A 21,718-nucleotide genomic window follows, 5' to 3' on the forward strand; every position below is an offset into this window, starting at 1 on the left:
AAAAAAAAGTTATCCCCACTTAAGTGATACATGTCAGATTTGAAAAAAAGGGCTCTGTCAGGAACGCAAAAACTGGCTCTGTCAGGAAGGGGTTAAAGTAAGTGTTTTCTGTTTTTTTTTCATAACCCTTTGACAATTGTATATAAGACTTTCTTTTTCTTGCGGCCCATACAAGAATCAGATCTTGATTATTGGTCCCAGTTGGGATTTTGAGTTTGACATGCCTGGTCTACCGCGTCCCCTGGAATGACTCGCTGCTCTCGCCATTCTTCAGTCACAGTGTCTTGCTATGCTCAGCACACTATTCTATCCTCCCTCCACGCTCTAGTGAATTGTAGGGCATGACATACCCCCTGTTGACACGTCTGCTCAGAAAAAAAAGTGAAAAACCCATGTCCACCTTTTGACTGTCGACTTAATGACACGATGACCTATTTCATGTGTCGATCTAAGCCATATTGACGTTCAGTGGTTGACCCAATGCTTGTCGACCTTATATGTGTCGACCCAACAATGTATACCTGGTTATTGGAGTTTGACCTCTTCTGAGTGGTAGGTAAATGTTGGAACACATCAGCTCATGATCTGTGAACAGTTGATCTTTACTTCCCCATCATCACATGACCTCATCGCCGATGACTCAGACCGAGTGCTCCTGTGTGGGAATGGTTTTATGTTTTCTTAAAACTTTAAAAAGGCCTTGTTGCTTTATCTGACATAACCTTGACTTTCACGTTTGGCTAAGATTATGTGGCTGCCTGCCCTGACCCTTGGGAAAGTTTATGGATTTTGCTGTCTGTCTCAGTCCCTAAACTACGAATTGTTTTACAAGATGGTTTGTAAAGATGGGTACACACTATAGGATTTTCGTTAAAGATATGCATGATAACGATATTGTTAACAATATATTCGTGCATATCATTCAGTAACCCCTATTGTCTGAATGGTTATGGTATACAGGATCGACGGTCTAGTGCCTTGAAGGCTAACCTTGACACTCCAGCTGTTGTAGAACTACACATCCCAGCATGCTCTGCATCAGATTAAGCATGGCCAAATAGTAAAACTGAAGCAGAGCATGCTGGGATGTGTAGTTCAACAACAGCTGGAGTGTCAAGGTTAGCCATCAAGGGTCTAGTGGTCCACCATACCATGGTGGACCACTAGAGGTCAACAGCATCTAGTTAGACACCTATACTTGGTCGTCCGCATTTAGATAGACGGTGACTGGAGATTGATGGAAGGAAAGCATCGACATGAACCTGGTTGTCAGTAGCAAGGTCGACAAAGTTTTTTTTTTTTCGGCCCGAATGTCAGCAAGATGCCTGTGGACACTGTGTATGTGCACAGTGTCCCCTCACATGGCTGTGCTCGCCACTATTTTGTTCCTACTCTATGTCCACTTGAATAGTAAAGTAGGAACCAAGTGGACCGGCACCAAAAAATAAGAAATACCTGTGTCGGCCTTGCTACTGTTGACCAGGTTCCCATCGAAGCTTACCTTACGTCGATCTCCCATCACTGTCTATCTAAATGCGGCGACCAAGTATAGGTGTCTAAATAGATGCCGTCAACCTCTAGTGATCCACCATGGTATGGTGGACCACTAGACCATCGATCCACAGTCCGGATACCCGTCTGAACATGATGTCAAATCTGATGATAACGTCCGTGACTGCTTGGACGGCGGGGGGCTGGGTGAGATCACTGAATGATATCGTTCATTGCATTGCTTATTGTGTTTGAAAATGACATGCCTGCAGTTAATGACACCGTTCTCGGAGAAGCCAGAAAACATGCTTTATTAATTCTCTGCCACGGTACAGAAGTCAATCTGTTACACCCATCCTTTAGTGAATGACATTTACAGCATTAAAGTAAATGTTACAGCTGAACGTTATAAATTCTGCCAGCGCAGGCAGAAAAATGGCAAATCCACAAAAGCACTACATTGTCATCTTAAGGAAGGTAATAGTATATATACATTTGTAGACTATATAATTTGTGACCACACATAAGGAAAAAGGGAAAGGTTGCAACTGGTCTAAAAACGACAGAAATCGTTCTTACCTTTGCAACAGCATTGAACCTCTGGGATCAGTACTGACTATTTTTGTAGATATTATGAACGCATGTGCAGCAATGGCTATAAAGCTTGTTGTCACATATCGGATTGGCACTCCCTGTTACTGTACCCAGTGCTATCATATGGCCAAGGACAAGAGGTTCAATGGCCAATGACTGTCTGTTTTCTTCAACTGGAGTGGCAAGGCCAGGAGATAGGCGCATGCGATCAGCTGACCGCTGTTCTACCAGTGTTTGAGCGGATTCTCTTCGTATGACTTATTTGACCTATCAGCAACCAGGGCATCCTATATAAGTCTTTCTGTGGCCATGATCCTTTGCCAGAACAACATCTGACTTCTAGCTTCCTCTGTGCAGTTATTACTGTGGCAGTACGACTAATGGGCACCTCACCACTGTTCCCAGTGTGTTTCTGTGATTCACCCATCACTGGTCTGATGGGCGCACCTCAAATACCTCTGGAAACCCAAGTAAAAATTTGCACGGCGCCCTGCAAAACGAGCCTAGCGGGAACACTTTTGACCTTATTTAGATCCGTTCATACGGACCCCTTTGTTTGCAAGTGGTCCAAAGTTTTGCGTCTGCACATGCTGAGCAACTTACATCATGGTCAGCCACCATGGAATGATGTGGGTGTTACCCCGCAGGCATGCCAAGTCACCATTTGCAAGGCAGGGTTTGGTGGACTCGCAAGGTTGCTCCAGAATACCACCCTATATTAATACCCCCCTAAATTAAATCTAATCAAACAGCTTGGAATATACCAATCAACAATCACCCGCAAGAAAACAGAGTTCCTTTCAAATGAGATCATGGCAGCAAAAAATAGTCCCGCTCAGCTTTTCCGTACAGTGGAGATGCTTGGCAAACCAGCATGCCTGCAGCCTGATGTGACCCTTTCTCAGTCAAGATGCAATGAGTTTGCTAAATTCTTTGCAGATAAAGTATCTATCATCCGGCTGGAATCCTCAGTGCAGGGCCGAAACTAGGGTTTCTGGTGCCCGGGGCAAGACATTCATTCACTGCTGCCGCCGCTGCCGTTTATGCCCATCTGTGTTTGCCGCGCACAGCATTTCTCTGGGAGCGTGGGAGGGGACGCGGCTGCGCCAACCAATGGCGAGGAGGCGGCTGCCGCGTCATCACGTCCCCTCCCAAGCTCCCAGTAATGCTGTGCGCGACAGGCACAGACGGGCACTAAAGGCGTCGGCAGCAGCAGTGAAAAAGCGACGGGTTAGCTAACAGCAGCGGGACTCGGGCTACATCAGTCCCCGAAACCCCGCTGGCTGTCACTCTCCCGGACCTGACAGCGCCCCCCCCCCCTCCAGCGCCCGGTGCACGTGACCCCCCAGCCCCCCCCCTAGTTACGGCCCTGCTCAGTGACACCAAAGGAGTACCAACATACCAAGCCTGCCAGTGTAAGACAACTGCCTTCATGGGACATCTTTGACCAAGTGGATGTACAACACATTGCTGGAATTTCCCGACTGTTGTGTCCCTCCTCCTGTGATCTGGACCCTGCCCCATCCAAGCTTCTTTTAGGGTGTATGTAAATAATCAGCCCTGCATTCGTAAAAATAGTTCATTGCTCTTTGCAGACAGGTGTTTTTCCTGAACCACTAAAGGAAGCAATAGTAAAAAAATCAAATATAGTCCCTGACTGCATGACCGACTACATGCTAGTATCAAATCTTGCTTTTCTAGGAAAGGTTATTGAGAAAGTGGTTGCAACTCAACTAGAGACCCACCTGTCAACACATGACATTTATGATCCATTCCAGTCAGGATTCAGGAGAAGACATAGCACAGAAACAGCTCTGGTATGTGTGCTCAATGATCTTCTAAATGCAAGGGATAAAGGAGACTGTTCAATCCTAATCCTTCTGGACCTCTCTGCAGCATTTGACACCATTGACCATGGGATTCTAATTGGGCGCCTGAAGAATTTCTGTGGTCTGAATGGCACAGTCCTTAGCTGGTTCAAATCGTTTCTTGCTGGCAGGTCACAGAGAATTTCATCGGGAGTATAGTCTTCACCACCAGTGCCGTTGTCCTTTGGTGCCCCACAGTGTTCTATACTATCTCCCATGCTTTTTGCAGTATACATGGATGCTTCCACTGGGTGACATAATCAGACGTCATGGCCTGGTCTACCACTGCTATGCAGATGATACACAACTGTACCTGTCCTTTGCTCCAGGCACTGATAACATAATAACAACCGTAAATGGCTGCCTAACTGAGCTCCAGGAGTGGATGAGTGCCAGTTGGCTGAGACTGAACCCAGATAAATCAGAAGTCCTGAGGGGGGAGGGGGGGGGGCACAGCACTAAAAAAAACTCTGATCATGTGCATGAATCTGGGTGTTGTCTTGGATAGTGGCCTGACACTTAAACATCAGGTGTCAGCCACAATCATATCCTCATTCTTTCATCTGAGAAACATAGCCAGAATCAAGCACTTAATTCCCTCAGAAGACCTGCCTAAAGTCATACATGCATTTATATCATCACGCCTAGACTACTGCAATGCTCTCTACCTGGGTCTTCCAGCAAAAGAATTGCACCACTTGCAGCTGGTACAAAATGCAGCCACCAGACTATTAACTAACCAGCCCCGCTCCTGCCACATAACTCCCATTCTCTACGCCCTTCACTGGCTACCTGTAAAGGGTGAATCGTTTTCAAGATTGACTTACTCACTTTCAAGGCCCTACATGACCAGGGCCCAAGGTACCTGCGGCAGCTTCTGATTCCTTACTGTCCTTTTATATTACTACGATCCATTGAAGAAGGACAACTAACAGTACCCAGAATTTCCCTGAATTCATCTGGGGGTCAAGCTGGAATCTGTATTATACTTTTGGGAAGGCACCTATTTCACTGGATTTACCCGAGTGCCAGCATATTGGAGATATATATATATATATATATATATATAGCCTTATTCTAGTTCACTCTTAGAGGCAAATTACTTCTCAAATGGACAGAACCATGTGCAATGCATGGGGGCAGATGTGAAATGTGCAGAGAAAATTAGATTTGGGTGAGTTATTTTATTTCTGTGCAGGGTAAATACTGGCTGCTTTATTTTTACACTGCAATATAGATCTCACTTCGAAATAAAACCCCACCCAAATCTAACGCTCTCTGCACCTGTTACATCTGCCCCCCTGCAGTGCACATGGTTTTGTCCATCTAAGAAGAAATTTGTCAGAAAGAGTGAACTAGAATAACCCCCCATGGTTTTGCCCATCTGAGAAGGAATTTGCCTCTAAGAGTGAACTAGAATAAGGCCCATAGTGTGTGTGTGTGTGTGTGTGTGTGTGTGTGTGTGTGTGTGTGTGTGTACAGGTTGTCGCATTATAAACTGGGAACAAATTCCTAGTATACACAAGTATCCATTTATTACTGGATGTTCATTTTCACATGAAGTGACTCGTCTTTGGTAAGTGTTAATGCCCAATATATTAGATTTGCCACTGTATTAGTTTGTAATGCTTTCTGTGAAGGGTAAATGGTCTCTGGTTCGCTCATTGTTCGGAAAATAATAGAGCAGAATATAAGGAGAGCTGAGCAATTCCAAAGGCTCTGTATTCATGTTGTCACTATCAGAGTGACGTTCATCTGCAGAGATGGCCGGGAATAATCAGCAGTCTCTGATGTGACATCATCCTGGCAGCCTCAGGGTAACTCTTTCACCTCAGGGACATTACAGTAACCGCTCTGCATTGTAGCCGTGATTACTTTACTGCCTGATATTCCCAAAAGTCCTCAGATATTGATGTTTTTTAATGATTGAATTAGGGTAAGAATGTTTATTTTAAACCTATCAAATACAATTTTATTTCTTAAAAAAAATAAACCTAGGTAAAACATTGACAGCTAATATCTATAACCAGCAATGCCGGGCCCGCTTCCACAGTGGCGGCTCCTCTCTACTTCTGTCGGGTGGCCTCCGTGAAGGCGAGGTGCTGCTTTTTATTTTCCGCAGAGGCTGCTTCAGAAAGATAATCTGCCAGCAGGCAGGCAGTGGGCATCCTAGCTATGAAGCATTCACTAGGTCTGCAAGAATTTGGCCGACCACTATAGGTTGATAATCACTAAATCGACGCATGAAATTGGTCAACATGCATTAGGTCACTCATAGGGCAGTATTCAATGAGGATAATTCGCCCTGTTTCATGGCGAATTTGTGCTATTCTCGCGTTGGAAGGTGATTTTCTGGGTCAGAAAGCAAATCACCCTATTCAATGTGCACTTCTCGCCGTCTTTCTAAGTGATTTTTGCTGTGTGTCGCCGTGTAGCAAATCGCAATCTTTTCATGGTGAAGTGGAAAGTGAACTTTTAAAATAAAGAAGTTGTTGTTTTACATTTTGGTGTCAAAAAATCAGGAAATTTATTCTGTGAAGGGGCATGCTATTTTTATTCATGTGCTTATAGCACATGAATATATATTTTAATTTACATTTTTTTTTTTTTTTACACAGAGCAGCCAGCAGGGAGCCGAGAGCCGCTAATTAGATATTCATATTCGTTACATATGCACGATCGGGTGCAGTGAATACCTGGTCCCCTGCTGGCTCTCCTGGGGGGCAGCCTGTGCTGCCTGGCTCCCAGGGAGCCCACCTCCCCCCCACATACATTCTGGGGCAGGCAGGGAGACTTCCATCTCCCTGCCTGCCACCGTCCTCAGGCTGCACACTTGCCGTCAGGGGCAGCGAGCCCCTGCAACGTTGAATAGGGGGGGCAGCGAGGCTCCGGAACACAGCATGCAGTGGCAACTGTGCAGCGAATCCTAAACAGGATTCGCTGCACGCCGTGAATATTCTCATTGAATACGGCCCATAGAGTGAGATCATAATAGTGTGCCGAGTGTAGCGAAGCACCTTGCCGGAAGCCTGGCAAGTAAAGTGAGCTCTGAGCAGGGATGTGGTACACTTTTATATGGTGTCCATGTAGACTTAAGTCGATATAGACACCCCAAAAAAACATGAAAAACTCATGTCAACCTTTTTTGACCAAATGCCTGTATCTACCTAGTGACTGTCGCCCTAAATTCTGTCGACTCTGTCACTCATACCCACTGAATGATCTTTATCCAGCAGACAGACAGTGGGCATTCTGGCTGGTCACGTCAGATGTGACCATGTCAGGGAACGCCCAGCCTGTTGTGGTCACATCTGATGTGATCATGATAGGCAAGTGGTTAAATTATGCAGCAAGCAACACTTAACTAAATTAACTGACCGCTAATGTGCAGGGTGGACATTTTCACAATCAATGGTTGCCATACCTTCTGTGTCACCCCAGTCTATCTGCCCCTCCCCTTTAGAATGTAAGTTTTCGGAAGCAGGGCCCTCTATCCTCATGTGCTTTTCTTAGAATATATCTTTCACCCTGATAATTGCATCCGTGTCCTGTCCCTTAATGGAACGGTCTTTATTTACCGTGTACCTGTCCTAATTTGGCTTGTACTCTAATCCCTTATTTTTCTTGTTTTTTGCTCATCTACTGCATGTATTGTCAGGTGCTGCAGAACCCTTGTGACGCCATATACATAAATAATAACAATGCTAATGGCAATACCATGAGTGGCCATTGTTAATCACCAATTATGATATTGGATCCCTTAGATCAGGCATGTCCAAACTGTGGCCCTCCAGCTGTTGCAAAATGACATCCCAGCATGCATTGCCATATTTTTAGCATTTCCTAATAGCAAAACTGTGGCAAGGCATGATGGGACTTGTAGTTTCAAAGCAGCGTGAGGGCCATAGTTTGGACATGCCTGCCTTAGATGGTTGTACCCATCAAAGGTCATCCTTGTTATTTCAGTGCAGGGCCTGCACGACAATCACAGCCTGGGGGTGTGGTTTTATGGGTGTAAGGGGCGACGCTATGCTGTGTCCTGATACCTTGCAAAAAATAATTTTGTAATTTATACTGTGCCATCAATGGAGGGAAACCATCTTGTTCTTTCCCATTGATGGAAAAAGCATTTAACATCAATGATTGAGAATCATAGATGGTCGATAGCCATCCCTAGTGTAGGGGACCACACTGGTGAGTGGCTGCTGGGGTTGGTAAGGGTAGCACAGCCCTGGCACACTCTCCACCTGTGGGCAACATTCTCCCCTGCAACAGGGAGGAGACTGATAGACAGATGACAGCTGTTATGTTCTGGTGGGCAGCACCAGGCGTGGTACCAGCTAGCAATAAGTATCCGTATAAGATCATGTAATCATGACTAGTGGCCAGAGAAAGAGGGAGTATTCATAGGCGTGCGCACAGGGGGTGCCGGGTGTGCCCAGGCACCCCCTAATGATCAAGTCTCCCTGCCATAGACTGCGAAGCTGGCAGTGGCAGGGAGTCGGCAGCACAGTCTCTGTACGCGGCGGCCACTCCAAAGATGGCCGCCGCTTTAGAGGAGACAGACACTAGAGGTCTGCATGACCTCTAGTGTCTATTAGAGAAGCGCAGCGCGCACAGCAGCCACGCCATGGAGTAACAGGGAAGCAGCACCTTCCCCTGCAGTCGCACCGTGGAGGAAACAGATCTGTTCCTCCAAGAACTGCTATTCCTGCGCAGGGCTCACTTGTATGCCGGGCCGTGATGTAGTACAGAGCAAAAGCCTCTCGGGGAGGGCTCTGTACAGCAGGGATTCCTCCTGCAGCTGGCCTCCCCTTCTCACTGGCCCTCCCTGGATCCTCTGGCCTCCATGACACTGTGCAGCTGCTCCCACAGATTGGTGAGTGCCCAGGGATCACTGTACCCTCTATGTGTGTGTGTGTGTGTGTGTGACCCCCTTCCTTTTGAATGTGTGATCTTCTGTACAATACTATCCATGTGGTGTGTGTGTGACCCCCTCTACCCCCATCATCCCTGGTGTTTGACCCCTCTGTACCCCCTTCACCTGTGTGTGACACCTTGTACCAAGCTACCCCCTTCCTCTGTGTCAGTGATCCCATCTACCCCAATTTCCCTGGTGTCTGATCCTCTCTTACCCCTATTCCTTTGTGTGACACCTTTTACCAAAATACCCCCCTCCTATCTGTGTGTGTGTGTGTAACACCATGCCCCCATCCTCGTCCCTCTTACCCCCCCTAATCCCTACCCCAATGTCTGTGGCAACCTCTGTATAAAACATGGTACATCCCCTACTTCTTTGTGTGTGTGACACTACCCCAGTATTTTTTAGGCAGATTTTATCCACACATGTCTGCATCACCCTGTACTTTATAGAAGGGGACTCTTTTAGAAATTTCAATATGGGGCATACAAACTTCTATGCCCCTGAAGGGGCAAGAAGCATGTAGGTCCCCTCTGTATGCCCCCCTGGCAATGAGCATGTAACTTTCCCTAGCAATGAGCATGTTACTTCCCCCATGGCAATGAGCATGTAATCCTGACTGGGCAATGAACATATAATGCCCCTTGGCAACGAGAATGAAACCCATGGCAAGAAGCATGTATACCCTGGCATTGAGCAAGAATCTCTGGCAACAAGCATATAACCCCTGACAATAAGCATGTAGGTAAACGGCACGTATGTGGAAAATGATGTAATAGGCATTACGGTATGTCGTATAATGGGCATCACGGTGTGTGGCATTATGTCTAATGGGCATTACGGTGTTTGGTGTAATGGGCATTACGGAGTGTAGCATATTGTGTAATGGGCATCACTGTGAACTTTTTTTTCCGTTGCGCACTGAGCCTGTTTCTATTGTGTATAATTGTGAGGGAAATTATTCCTTCTGAAGCCCATATACATAAATAAGTCCCCACCTATTTAGTTTGCATTGATGCCAGTTGGTGGTGATATATACGCCCAGGAGGCGGAGATAGACACGCTCCTCCAATGGTGCACCCCCTATTAAAATGGTCTGCGCACGCCTATGGGAGTATTGGTCCTCTTTACATATGGATAGTTTAGTCTTCATCAGTGTTTTTAGAGTTTGTGTATTATATTACACCACAGTGACCTTTGATGAACAGGTTAATATGTTTTCTTTTATTGCAGTACATAGTCAGCGTTGGAATTAAAGTATTCCCCCTGAGACCTGTTCATCACATCAGACTAGTCAGCCCCTTCTCATAAATTATGCAAAGAGCAATTGATTTATGTTCACACTGCGTATCTGCAATTTACTGGAGTCCATTGTATAATTTGCATATGTTATGAACTATAGTGTAACCGGATCATTCTAGAAGTAATCAAGACTAACTCCATTATAGATCCTAGGCTAGTGTTATTGGCCTTCAACACACGAGAGGTTTCCATACATGCAAGCCATTTCAATATATAATATTGAGTTTCCTGTGCATGATAGATATATATAGTTTTCAATGTAATGTGGTAACAACTGATGTGGGCTGTTGCCATAACACGTAAGATCTGTTGTTGTATTGACCACACTCTGTTAGCAGACGGTTGGCGCAGGGGCTGTTGTGCTTAAAAACTGAGATTTTCTCTCTACGGCAAGTATGAGATTTCAAGTACAGGGTTATTTTAAAAAACTTTTTAGTGTTCTTTACCTGACTTGCTACGGCCAATCTTATTTTTGCCTCATATTGTGCAACAAATTGTTTTACTGTTATTATTACCCTATATAGGGTAGCAAAGTATAGTATATACTACTACCATTTGTATACTGCCCACGTAAACCATTGGGTTTATACAGGATATGTGTGTACATTTGCTCTGATACTAGCAAGTCATTGTTGTCCAAAGGCATTGTCCTCACCACATCACTGATCTGTCTCGCTGTCTATTTCTTCTTTTATTTTTTTTCTTTGTTCTCTCTAGCTCTCTGTTTTATTGGGGTTATTCAGAACTGATCGCAAAACTGCTTTTTTTTTTTTTTAGCAAATGGGCAGATGTAAGAGAGAGCTAGATGTGAGTGGTGGTGTTCAAAATTAAATCTAAATTGCAGTGTAGAGGCCCATACACGCTTATCGGTTTCTGCCTATTTTCTATGCGATCTGACTAGATCGCTTAGAAATTAAGCACGGATCGCTTCCTTCATGTGTATGCCCCCGAGCGACTGTGCGTCACTCTCGCCGGGTTAGCTCATTCAAGCATGAGTATAAATCTAGTTAGATCTCAGTGTTGTCACTAGAGAACACTGGTTGGCACACATCGTTGGTGCAATGTGTGCTGAGTGATCTGTTCTAAACTTCACCCCTCCCCTTAAGACTAAAGCAGCCAATATTTACCCTGCACAGAAACAATATAACTTACCCAAATCTAATGGTGTGTACAGACAGTAAGATATGGCTTCCGATGTTGCTGATATAGTGAACATCGGAAGCCATATCGCATGCTGATCACATGCTTTTTTTAGGGCTTGCCAGCCCAATGCGCTGCCGATGCGTGCTCCCGTGTGAGCGCAAATCGGCAGCGAAATAGAGAGGGCAGACAAGACTATATAGTGCAGATTGCACTATATAGTCTAAATTGTGCCACTCTGGCATGCCGTGCGATGCGATCTGATCACATCGGGACTCGCATAGCACGGCATATCGCCCTCGTGTGCACACACCATTACTCTCTCTGTGCATGTTACATCTGCCCCACCTGTAGTTTTAGGCTTGGTCAGAGGTAAATGCAGACATTGCAGCCTCTATTGGTGGTCACCCATATGCAATACTGTTCAAATGCTGCTACAAAGCCCTTCCCTGCTGTACATTTGTGTGCCTAAAACTGCAACCAATGAGACTCCCACTCTCAACAATTCCAATGTAAAAGTAGGCTTGTTAGACCTTGCACATTTGGCTGTATGGATGTGCGCTAGGGAAGGTGTTTATAGCGAAATTTGCATAATCTCGCAGATTGGCGATCACCAATAAGCACTGCTGCTCAGACTCGAGTGATCTGTGTTCCCTTCACCCCTCTGTGCTCTCTTCCTTTCCTTCCCCTACTCTGTTCACCCTGCCTTACCTTCCCAACTGGGTAACCGTCCATGACGACAAAGTATAAAGTACACTCTAAGGAGGACCCACTGTGGCCGAACCAGTCCACCATTGGATCAGGAAACCCCCAGTGGTCAGCTTGGTGATCTTCCAAGTACTCTCGTACCCTGGGGAGGATCTCCTCTTGGTACTCCTAAAACATATCACGGGACTGGGAAACCCCTCAGGACTCAATTTGGAATCCAATTGGACTACTCCCTGGGAATTGAACTGTCCAGAGCAGGTTTTTCACATTTTTTCCTTATATAGGCCCCAGCGTTCTAACAATCTCATGTTACTAAGCAGCTCTTTTTTTTTTTTTAACTAATTTTTATTAATTGTCATTTTATTATGTTAAAACATTCTCATTAAATTGTCTTTTTATTACCTACTATAATTTGGCACCATATTAATTTCCATTTGTGGAACTTAATTTATTAGCGCGGTGTACAACCACTTTCCTTTTTCCCTTCCCCTACTCTGTCTTCCCTTCCCCACTCTGTGCTCTCTGCCTCCCATTCCCTGCTCCGTCTTCCCCTCCTTACTCTGTGCTCCCTGCCTTCCCTTCCCCGCTAGGTTCTCCCTGCCTTCCCTTCCCCGCTAGGTTCTCCCTGCCTTCCCTTCCCCGCTAGGTTCTCCCTGCCTTCCCTTCCCCGCTATGTATTTTCTCTTTTTTTTTTCTTATTCTTTGTGTTTTGTGATTCCTTTCTTCTCTCTGTGGGCCAGATGCACTAATCTTCAAAAGTTAGACAATGGAGAGTGATAAACAACCAACCAATCAGCTCCTACCTAACATTTTTCAAACACCGTCTGTGACATGGCAGGTAGGAGCTGATTGGTTGGTTGTTTATCACTCTCCATTTTATCACTTTTGAAGCTTAGGGCCTTATTCTAGTTCACTCTTTCTGACAAAATCCTTCTTAGATGGACAAAACCATGTGCACTACAGGGGGGCAGATGTAACTTGTGCAGAGAGAATTAGATTTGGGTGGGGATTTACTTCAAAGTGAGATCTATATTGCAGTGTAAAAATAAAGCAGCCAGTATTTACCCTGCACAGAAACAAAATAACTCACCCAAATCTAATTATCTCTGCACATTTTACAGCTGCCCCCCTGCAGTGCACATGGTTTTGTCCATCTAAGAAGGATTTGGTCAGAAAGAGTGAATTAGAATAAGGCCCTTAGTGCATCTGGCCCACTGTGTCTTAATTTTTGCTTTCTATTTATGGTCAGTTCTGTGTATGCCATCAGTCCTCTCCTGCCTCTATAATCTATCTTCTTTTATTTTCTTCTCTTCTCCTTTGTCCGATTTGCCTTTGACATGATGCTGAATTGGTGGAAATCCCAGAAATTGTGAATGGGTAAATGTGTATATTCCCCTAAAATGTATCACCCTAGCCATTGTACTCTGCACACAAGACAGCAGCCACTAGATACAACAGGCAGATTTACTTTCCGTCCATCTACAGATGGGTCAGGTCCCATCTTTGCAGGGGATGGCGCTGGCGTCGCCAGCTGCCATCCCCCGCCAGCGCCATGGCGATGGTGAGAAGGGGACGCACGTGCACGAGAGGGCGCGCGCGTCCCCTTCCGACGGCGCTTCCATCAGTTCCCCGGGTCCCCGCCGGCTTGCCGGCGGTAACCCGGGGTCCCCGCCGCCTGCTCGCACCCCCCCCTAACCCCCCCTAACCCTGTCCGTCTCCCTGAGGCGGAGACGGACAGGGTTTCCGTCGCGCTAGCGACGGAGACTGAGACGCGCGTGAGACGCACGTGCGTCTCAGTCTCCTCGCTGGCGAGGCTGCTGGCGGGTCGCCAGCGCGTACGTTCTGGCGACCCGCCAGCAAGGATGTACATAGGCACATACTGTATTTGACTTTTCCGTTGAAATGCCCTCATTGTACTGCACATATATGTCGGGCGTATCTTACATGTTCTTTTGCTGCACAACTCAGAAGCCAGGTGTACACCAGTAAGGGTGGTGCAGAGCTTCATACATCACATGTGCGTCTCCATTCTGGGCTTAATAGTCATAACTGGCCTGTACTGGGGCAGTCTATGCAGAGTTGTGCTCTAATAATAATGACCCCTATGAAGCCAGGATGACCATAGGGCGGCTTCGATACAGACGAATATACAGTACATGCCTCTAGGTCCATGCTCACAATTCCACAGCAATTACATCCAACTTTAATCCATCCCTGCACCTAAGTGTATCTGTACACTACCCCCCTCCCCCCATCATTTATAACAATAGTCCAGATGACATTTGAATTCCCATCTACTGTTCCCATCACAGACACTCCACTCCTTTACCCTCATAGTGTTCCTGGCTGCGGTACGGGGAGTGGAAGGGTTAATCAGGCTGCTAGAGGCAGGGGATGGGAATGTGGAGACCGTGGTGTCACCGAGAGGAAGAGCCTGACTGTCACACATCTCCATCCTGCACATTATTTCATTCACCGCTGTGCTGTGTGTGTGTGACTGGTGTCCATGCCAGCCAGCTGGCGGGACGGGGGAAGAATCTCCAGTTCTTCCTGACTACTGGTGGGGAACTCATCCCAGGCTGGGTAAGGTATGATTTGTATCTTCTACATGTGGAGACTTTGTTACTTGGTTCCTATGTGCTGTGTCCAGTTCTGCTGCCTGTGCCAATGTGCTGGGGGTCTGGACAGGCACGATGCCTGGGAAATTGTGACTGTGTGAACTGGTCCTGTATTGGACACCCCTACCCCTATAGTGGTTGGGGTAGTAGTATATAGGTCAGCACCCCAAAACCCTACAAAAGGCAGTGGGAACTAGTTGATAGATGGAGAGAAAACAGACTGGAGTATTACAAGAGCATGAATGTGCTGCACTTCTGCACGTGATTCATCCTATATATTTAATGCAATCCTCTTCCACCACCTCTTTTCCCTGTATAGCTGAGAATAGTGTGATTCCATGGACTTCTTATTATGAACGTGTCTGTATAACATGTTCATAGTATTTGTAACTATGGAATATATATTATCATCTATGGCTTATCCTGACACAGAGGCTTTTCGTTTCCTCCTCGGATCTCATTTTTCTTAAATTTATTCCATACTGGTCACCAGCCCCTCAGAACAACATAATGGTAATATCCGCTACGGCGGCTGTGTGCGACACTTGAATTGTTCAGTCAGGTGCCACCTAGCGGTGTTCAGTGGTTGCAACAATTGAATCTCCTCCATAGAGGTGAGGGGCAGCATTTAAATATTTAGCATCCCATTGTGGAGCAGTGTACATTTCATTCATCTGTGTGGTAGGATAGGGAACTGACAAATCTTATCAGTGTGTGGGGGTTATAGATCTGGTGTAGGGGCATATGCTATACGCATTGGTTACGCGATGGCCGGTGCAGATACAGGTGGACTGTAAGGACTGGGAAGACTATGATTGATCTGCATTGGGAAATCCAGATAGAAGTTCTGTGCACAGCAAATAGTAATAAAACCTGTGGTTCACATGCAAAGGGCATCGCTACCACTGTGTCCATAATGATTGAGCTCATTGCACCCAGTAAGTTGAGCAATGATCGGAAACGTACAATGGACCTTATTCTGGCCAGTTCATTCGCACGGGCCGATGTTCTGCATCTGCACATGCGCAGATGCATTTCTGCGCATGTGCAGACACCGGGTGCGTGGGGCCAAGGTAAACAAACTGTTCACCGGGTGCACGCACCCAACATTGCAGGCATGTGGCGGCGGGTCGGGGGACTCGCCCATGGGAACATTCCGTGTTTCATGGGCGTTCCCAGACGGGTTGTCCCTCTCTGCACCAAGGCAGCGGCAGCGCTGCACAATTGCCACCCATCATGGGCTTTGTTTCTTCCTGAAAGACCTGGCTCCAATAATTGTGTTTCCATGCTGACTGGGCTGTTACAACCATTACATAAGATGAATTGGGGATATGTTACTGTAATGTAATACACACAGAAAAGGGAATTATTATGTAATCTTATATTCAGTCCGGCATCCTGTATCAGGTCATCATTATCTTTGTGTTCTTCTATAGCAGGGTTGGAGAACCTTTGGCCCTCCAGCTGTTGTTGGCACATTCCAGCATGCCCTGCTACAGTTTTGCTATTTGACCATGTTTAAACTGTTGCAGGGCATGCTGGGATGTGTAGTTCAACAACAGCTGGAGAACCAACTGTTCCCCATCCATGTTCTATAGTAACACAAATATCCCACCATTCTATTGCCTAATAAATGAGATAGGTGCTCAATAATAAATACCGCCATTGGTTCTTTGAAGAAATTCTGGATACAGTAATAAGTCTGTTTAAGCTCAAGAAATTATGTATAATTACCGCAGTTGGATGTCCAAGTGAAGATTTTTAAATGCAGATGTCTTCAGATGGAATTTTATAGAGTTCCATAAAGTTGCGAATTGTTTTGAAGATAGTGAGCTCCGGTGCAAATCCGCAACTTTATGGAACTATATAAAATTCCATCTGAAGACATCTGCATTTACTGCTTTCCTCAATAAGGATTAAAAATCTTCACTTGGACATCCAACTGCGGTAATTATACATCATTTCTTGAGCTTAAACAGACTAATTACTGTATCCGGAATTTCTTCAAAGAACCAATGGCTGTATACTAGGAATGGAGGTACTTGTGTATTATCACGGCGCCCATCACATCGCATACCATAAGGCATACGATGCGATATCGCACGATGTTGTACAATGGCATACAATTTTAAAATTGTATGACATTGTATATGGCATACAATGCGTTGGGATGCGATTAAAAATTGTATAAGCACCCTAATGGGTGCTTACAATGTTAAATGCACCCTAATGGGTGCTTACAATTTTAAATGCACCCCCACGTCACCCCCCACTATAAACATGAACCCGAAGCGTGGCGAGCGCAGCGAGATGGCGAGGGGCGGCGGTACGCGTCCTACGACCTTTTCATACCCCCACTATCCACATCGGCGTGGAGTTGATTTCAAAAAGTGTGGCGAGTGCACGCGCATAACTTCACAGGTATACGCGTCCGCTCGCCACACTATATAAAATCAACTCCATGCCGACGTGGATAGTGGGGGTATGAAAAGGCCGTAGGACGTGTACCGCCGCCCCTCGCCGGCTCGCTGCGCTCGCCACGCTTCGGGTTCACGTTTATAGTGGGGGGTGGTGTGGGGGTGCATTTTACATTGTAAACACCCATTATAAAACCACCCATTAGGGTTCTTATACAATTTTTAATCGCATAGTGGTGTAAAATCGCGTTGCATCGCATGCCATCGGGTGTATGGCATGCGATGCGATAAAAACATTGCGCGACCAACATCGGGGGCGCAGTTATAATACACAAGTACCGGAATGGACCCTCATATTAGGTAGCCATCAATAGGTGCCAGTGCCTTATTGTTTCTCTTATTGTGCTTGTATTTAATTTGTTTATTAAATTGTACTTCTAATTTTATATTGTCTTGCGCTACTACTTTTTTTGTACTTTTTGGGTTGAATATTGACCCTGCTCACGGTCACAGCTCACAGAAAGCATTGAATACACCCCATAGAGACCAAGCGAGGTAAAGTTTTTAGGGCGGAAAAGGAGGTTACACACAGCAATGTGGCTCCTTGCCTGCTGCGCCGCTATGTGTGGCCCCAGCCTAAAGCTGTGTATACATGGGGTCATTGCTGCAAATATGTGCGCCAGTGATTTGTTTGTGCTGTGGGCGATAAATCGCCGGGTGCGCGCTCCCGTGTTCAGCCCCTATTGCGGCTTCCCCGGCAGAGTCTCCTTTTTAGCAGTGACCATCTCTGGTCCCTGATGAAAACGTGACACTGAGCAATATATTGCACCGTGTGTACACAGCTTAAGCCGCTGATTACTTTTCATGCAAATTTACCAATAGCAATACAGATTTATGATCTACACCAGGGGCAGGATAACATTCTCCCATTCACATTGGCTGTTTCCTGGGTTTCTCTTTTCTATAACAGTCCTATAACGGAAGGAAGGAGGAGGTTATTGAGTAGATGAATCCATTGCACATTGATCGAGAGGCTTCTTTCTTCATTTCTGCAACAATCCATCAGTGCTGATTAATCCTGCGCTAATAATCCCAGTGCTCACCCAGAGCCTCCTAAGCCACCTTGTTACTGGGATTCAGGGGAAAATACCAATAGCACCACATTACTCTGCTAATTAACAAAGTACAATAGTCCCTTGTGGGTTTATTTACTAAGATTGTAGTTCTATTGAAGATGGGATGTTGCTTATAGCAACCAATCAGAATCTACATCTATTTAGCACCTTCTAGAACCTTGGTCGCCAATCTTATTTGGGGTGTGAGCTACGCGAAAAAAAATGAAACCGCTTGAAGAGCTACTAAAAATGTTTTTAGAAAAATCTGCTAATTTCTCATATGGTCCCCTTACTTGTCTGGTCAACTTCCAACGGATCCCCTCTACATCTCGCAGTGACCCCCAACTACCTTCCCACTTACCTCTGTGAGAGTGTCAGCTGTTCTGCTGTCTCCCACCAGTGGCTACCAGTGGTGTGCAACTTCATGGGTCCCTGGAGCAGCCTCCAGTCTGCTATGGGACAATGACAATGGATCCCTCTGCAGCTGCCGGTGGCTTCCGGGTTCTCTCTTCCTGCCTTGTTGTGGTTCCCGGATTCATGTCCTGATTTCAGGCACTTAATCCCAGCTGACAGCAGTACTGTAGCTAGGCGAGCTACTCAAACTATGACCGTGAGCTACTGGTAGCTCGCGAGCTACAAGTTGGAGACCACTGTTCTAGAAGATAACAGAATTTGATTGGTTGCCCATAGCAACATCCCATCTTCAATATAACTCCCATCTTCATAAATAAACATGTTAGAAACTTTAAAATATATCAAGGGGTTTACCAAAATCCAGGAGGGAAACAGTCATCAAATAAAAATAAATATTCAAACAAATGGACATGCAGTGACACTGGGGGGAGGTTCAGGGGAAATTTGTGGAACAATGATTTCACAGAAGGGGTAGTGGATAAGTGGAATAGCCTCCAATCAGAGGTGGTAGAGACTAAGACCGTAGAAACATTTAAATATGGATAGGCTAGACACATCAGGACATCCATACACAGAAATACAGATCAAATAGGGTTTGAGGTAACAATATGGTTAACTTTTGAGTGCCAACATCTCTGTGTGTTGTGCAAAATATCCGCTAAAAATGCCAGCATCGCTCACATTTGTTATATAGTTTCAAATTAAAAAAAGTTGTGTGAAAAATATTCTTTTTCCTGTATAAGGTAACATTACAGGCAATGTTCCCTCTAATTTTACGAAGGATGTGTGCGCCAAAAGATTTTGGCTGTGCAACTTTGGAAGGAAATAAAAAAATTTGTGCGTCACTTATATATAACTGGAAAATGATGTACAGCATTTGTGTTACTTTTACTTCAAAATGATTTTAAACATTTACACATTCAAAACACAGCACACAATGTATTTAATGGGTGAAACACACATTGATTGAGTCCACAACTGCAAAAAGGGACCACTGCTGCTTTGTGCGCTCTGTTGTAATGTCTGTGCGCACGCTCGTCGGGTTGTGTGCGCGCGCACGTGCGCACAGCTTAGAGGGAACACTGATTACAGGTCATTATGATAAATAAAAATGTTTGCTTGCCAATTTTTGACAAATGCACTCAAGGGGTTAAAATCAGCAGAATAGATGGGCCAAATGGTTCTTATCTGCCATCACATTCTATGTTTCTATGTAAGAGCCCTCAATATTATGATGTGCTCTAGTCCACAAAGAGAGAGAGGAATGAATTGAATCCACTTTGTACAGTGACTCCGTAAACATAGAAATAAATTAAACCATTTCTGTTTGATATTTAGGTACTGGCAGAAAGAGGAGTTCAGCAACTCAGTGTGACAGCCCCTAACCCCCCCTGAATGCATCCACTGTTTCACATCTATTGTGGTTCTTTGATTTAATATTTGATTCTGGTTCCGTTAAATCTCAGATAATACTGAAATTCCTGATTGGAATGAATTTAAGGGAAAGGTCACAAATTCCTGTTTTTGTTTGTTTGTTTGTTTTTTTGCTTCCTATTCTTCATTTTCTCTTTTTTTAGTTTTACAGTAGGAATAAAACAAATATTTGAGATTCTGAACCTTAACGTTAATGTTTTTCTTCTCACCCAGCAGCTACACGCCCATCATGGCAAGAGACTTAAGGGTCTCCATGGACCAGGACCTACAAGTTAACATTACACCCAGAGAGCCTAAGAAGTTACCCAAACAGGCTCGGGAAAGCTCTGCATTGACTCCCAATCGCTCCCATCTCTTAACTGAACACCGGAAGCCACGGCAGAGGTATATGGACAAAGATGGAAAATGCAATGTGCACCATGGGAATGTGAAGGAGACCTACCGCTACTTCACTGACCTCTTCACCACGATGGTGGACCTCAAATGGCATTTCAGCCTGTTCATCTTCACCCTTGTGTATACGGTCACGTGGCTCTTTTTTGGCTTTATCTGGTGGTTTATCGCTTATCTCCGAGGAGATTTGGAACACCTGGAAGACAAAAGCTGGGTGCCCTGTGTGCAGAATCTCAATGGCTTTGTCTCTGCGTTTCTCTTTTCCATTGAAACGGAAACTACCATTGGGTATGGATACCGGGTAATTACAGAGAAGTGTCCTGAGGGAATTGTCCTACTTCTAATTCAAGCGATCCTTGGCTCGATTGTCAATGCGTTAATGGTGGGGTGCATGTTTGTGAAGATCAGCCAGCCAAAAAAGCGAGCGGAGACCCTGATGTTCTCAAATAACGCAGTGATTTCCCTCAGAGATGGCAAACTCTGTCTAATGTTTCGGGTGGGAGATCTCCGAAGTTCCCATATTGTTGAGGCCTCAATCAGAGCCAAGCTCATGAAATCCAAGCAGACCACGGAAGGAGAATTTATTCCGCTCAATCAGACAGACATCAATGTTGGATTCGACACTGGGGACGATCGTCTTTTCCTAGTTTCCCCACTCATCATCTCACACGAAATCAATGAGAAGAGCCCATTCTGGGAAGTGTCCCGCGCTCAACTGGAAACAGATGACTTCGAAATTGTCGTAATTTTAGAAGGCATGGTGGAAGCCACAGGTAGGTTTGTTTTTTTCAGTTAAACTCCTTAAGTGTATATTAATTGTGATTAATATACTACATATCAGGGGCGCATTGGGAACTTAAAGTGGCCCTGTAAAAATTTGTAGAAGTGGCCTCGCGTGGGTGGCATAAAAAAAAGTGTATCTCTGTGTGGAAGCCATTGGCTTGACAATATGCTTGGTCCACATTTCAAATAATACCCCACCTTTTCCCACTGAGCCTGACCACAGACCCCAAACCTCCATCAAACATACAAACAATTGTCACCAATATCCACACCCCTCCGCCAATAGAACCCAGAAACACCCCAGAAATGTACATCCCCATCCCTGATAGCGCCCACTCCTATCCCTTACAATGGATATAGATAGTGGTTGTTTGTGTGGGAGACAAGAGGCAACAAGGCCACATCGGCCTACCGGGCTTCCCTGTAAGGTCAATGACCAATCCACTGCTGCTACCTATAAAGGGTATAAACACATTGTTATGGGGCAGATAATAACTACGTGGCAGGAATCTGTTGTTGA

General features: G+C 45.4%; 1 protein-coding gene across 10 annotated transcripts in view; it reads left to right on the plus strand.

Moving 5' to 3' along the window:
• Nucleotides 1-21,718, plus strand: part of KCNJ5 (potassium inwardly rectifying channel subfamily J member 5) — a 104,885-nt gene that overhangs the window by 77,047 nt on the left and 6,120 nt on the right. For 5 of the 10 annotated variants that reach the window (XM_083162845.1, XM_083162844.1, XM_083162849.1 and 2 more), the window contains one exon: nucleotides 20,236-21,188. In XM_083162845.1, the coding sequence (XP_083018971.1) occupies nucleotides 20,236-21,188 (953 nt within the window). Of the gene's footprint in view, nucleotides 1-14,589; nucleotides 14,608-20,235; nucleotides 21,189-21,718 lie in introns of those variants that run through there. The other 5 variants (XM_083162847.1, XM_083162846.1, XM_083162848.1 and 2 more) reach the window with 2 other exon arrangements.

Source organism: Crinia signifera, chromosome 19, assembly GCF_055691185.1.
Source record: "Crinia signifera chromosome 19, ASM5569118v1, whole genome shotgun sequence".
Lineage (NCBI taxonomy): Eukaryota > Metazoa > Chordata > Amphibia > Anura > Myobatrachidae > Crinia > Crinia signifera.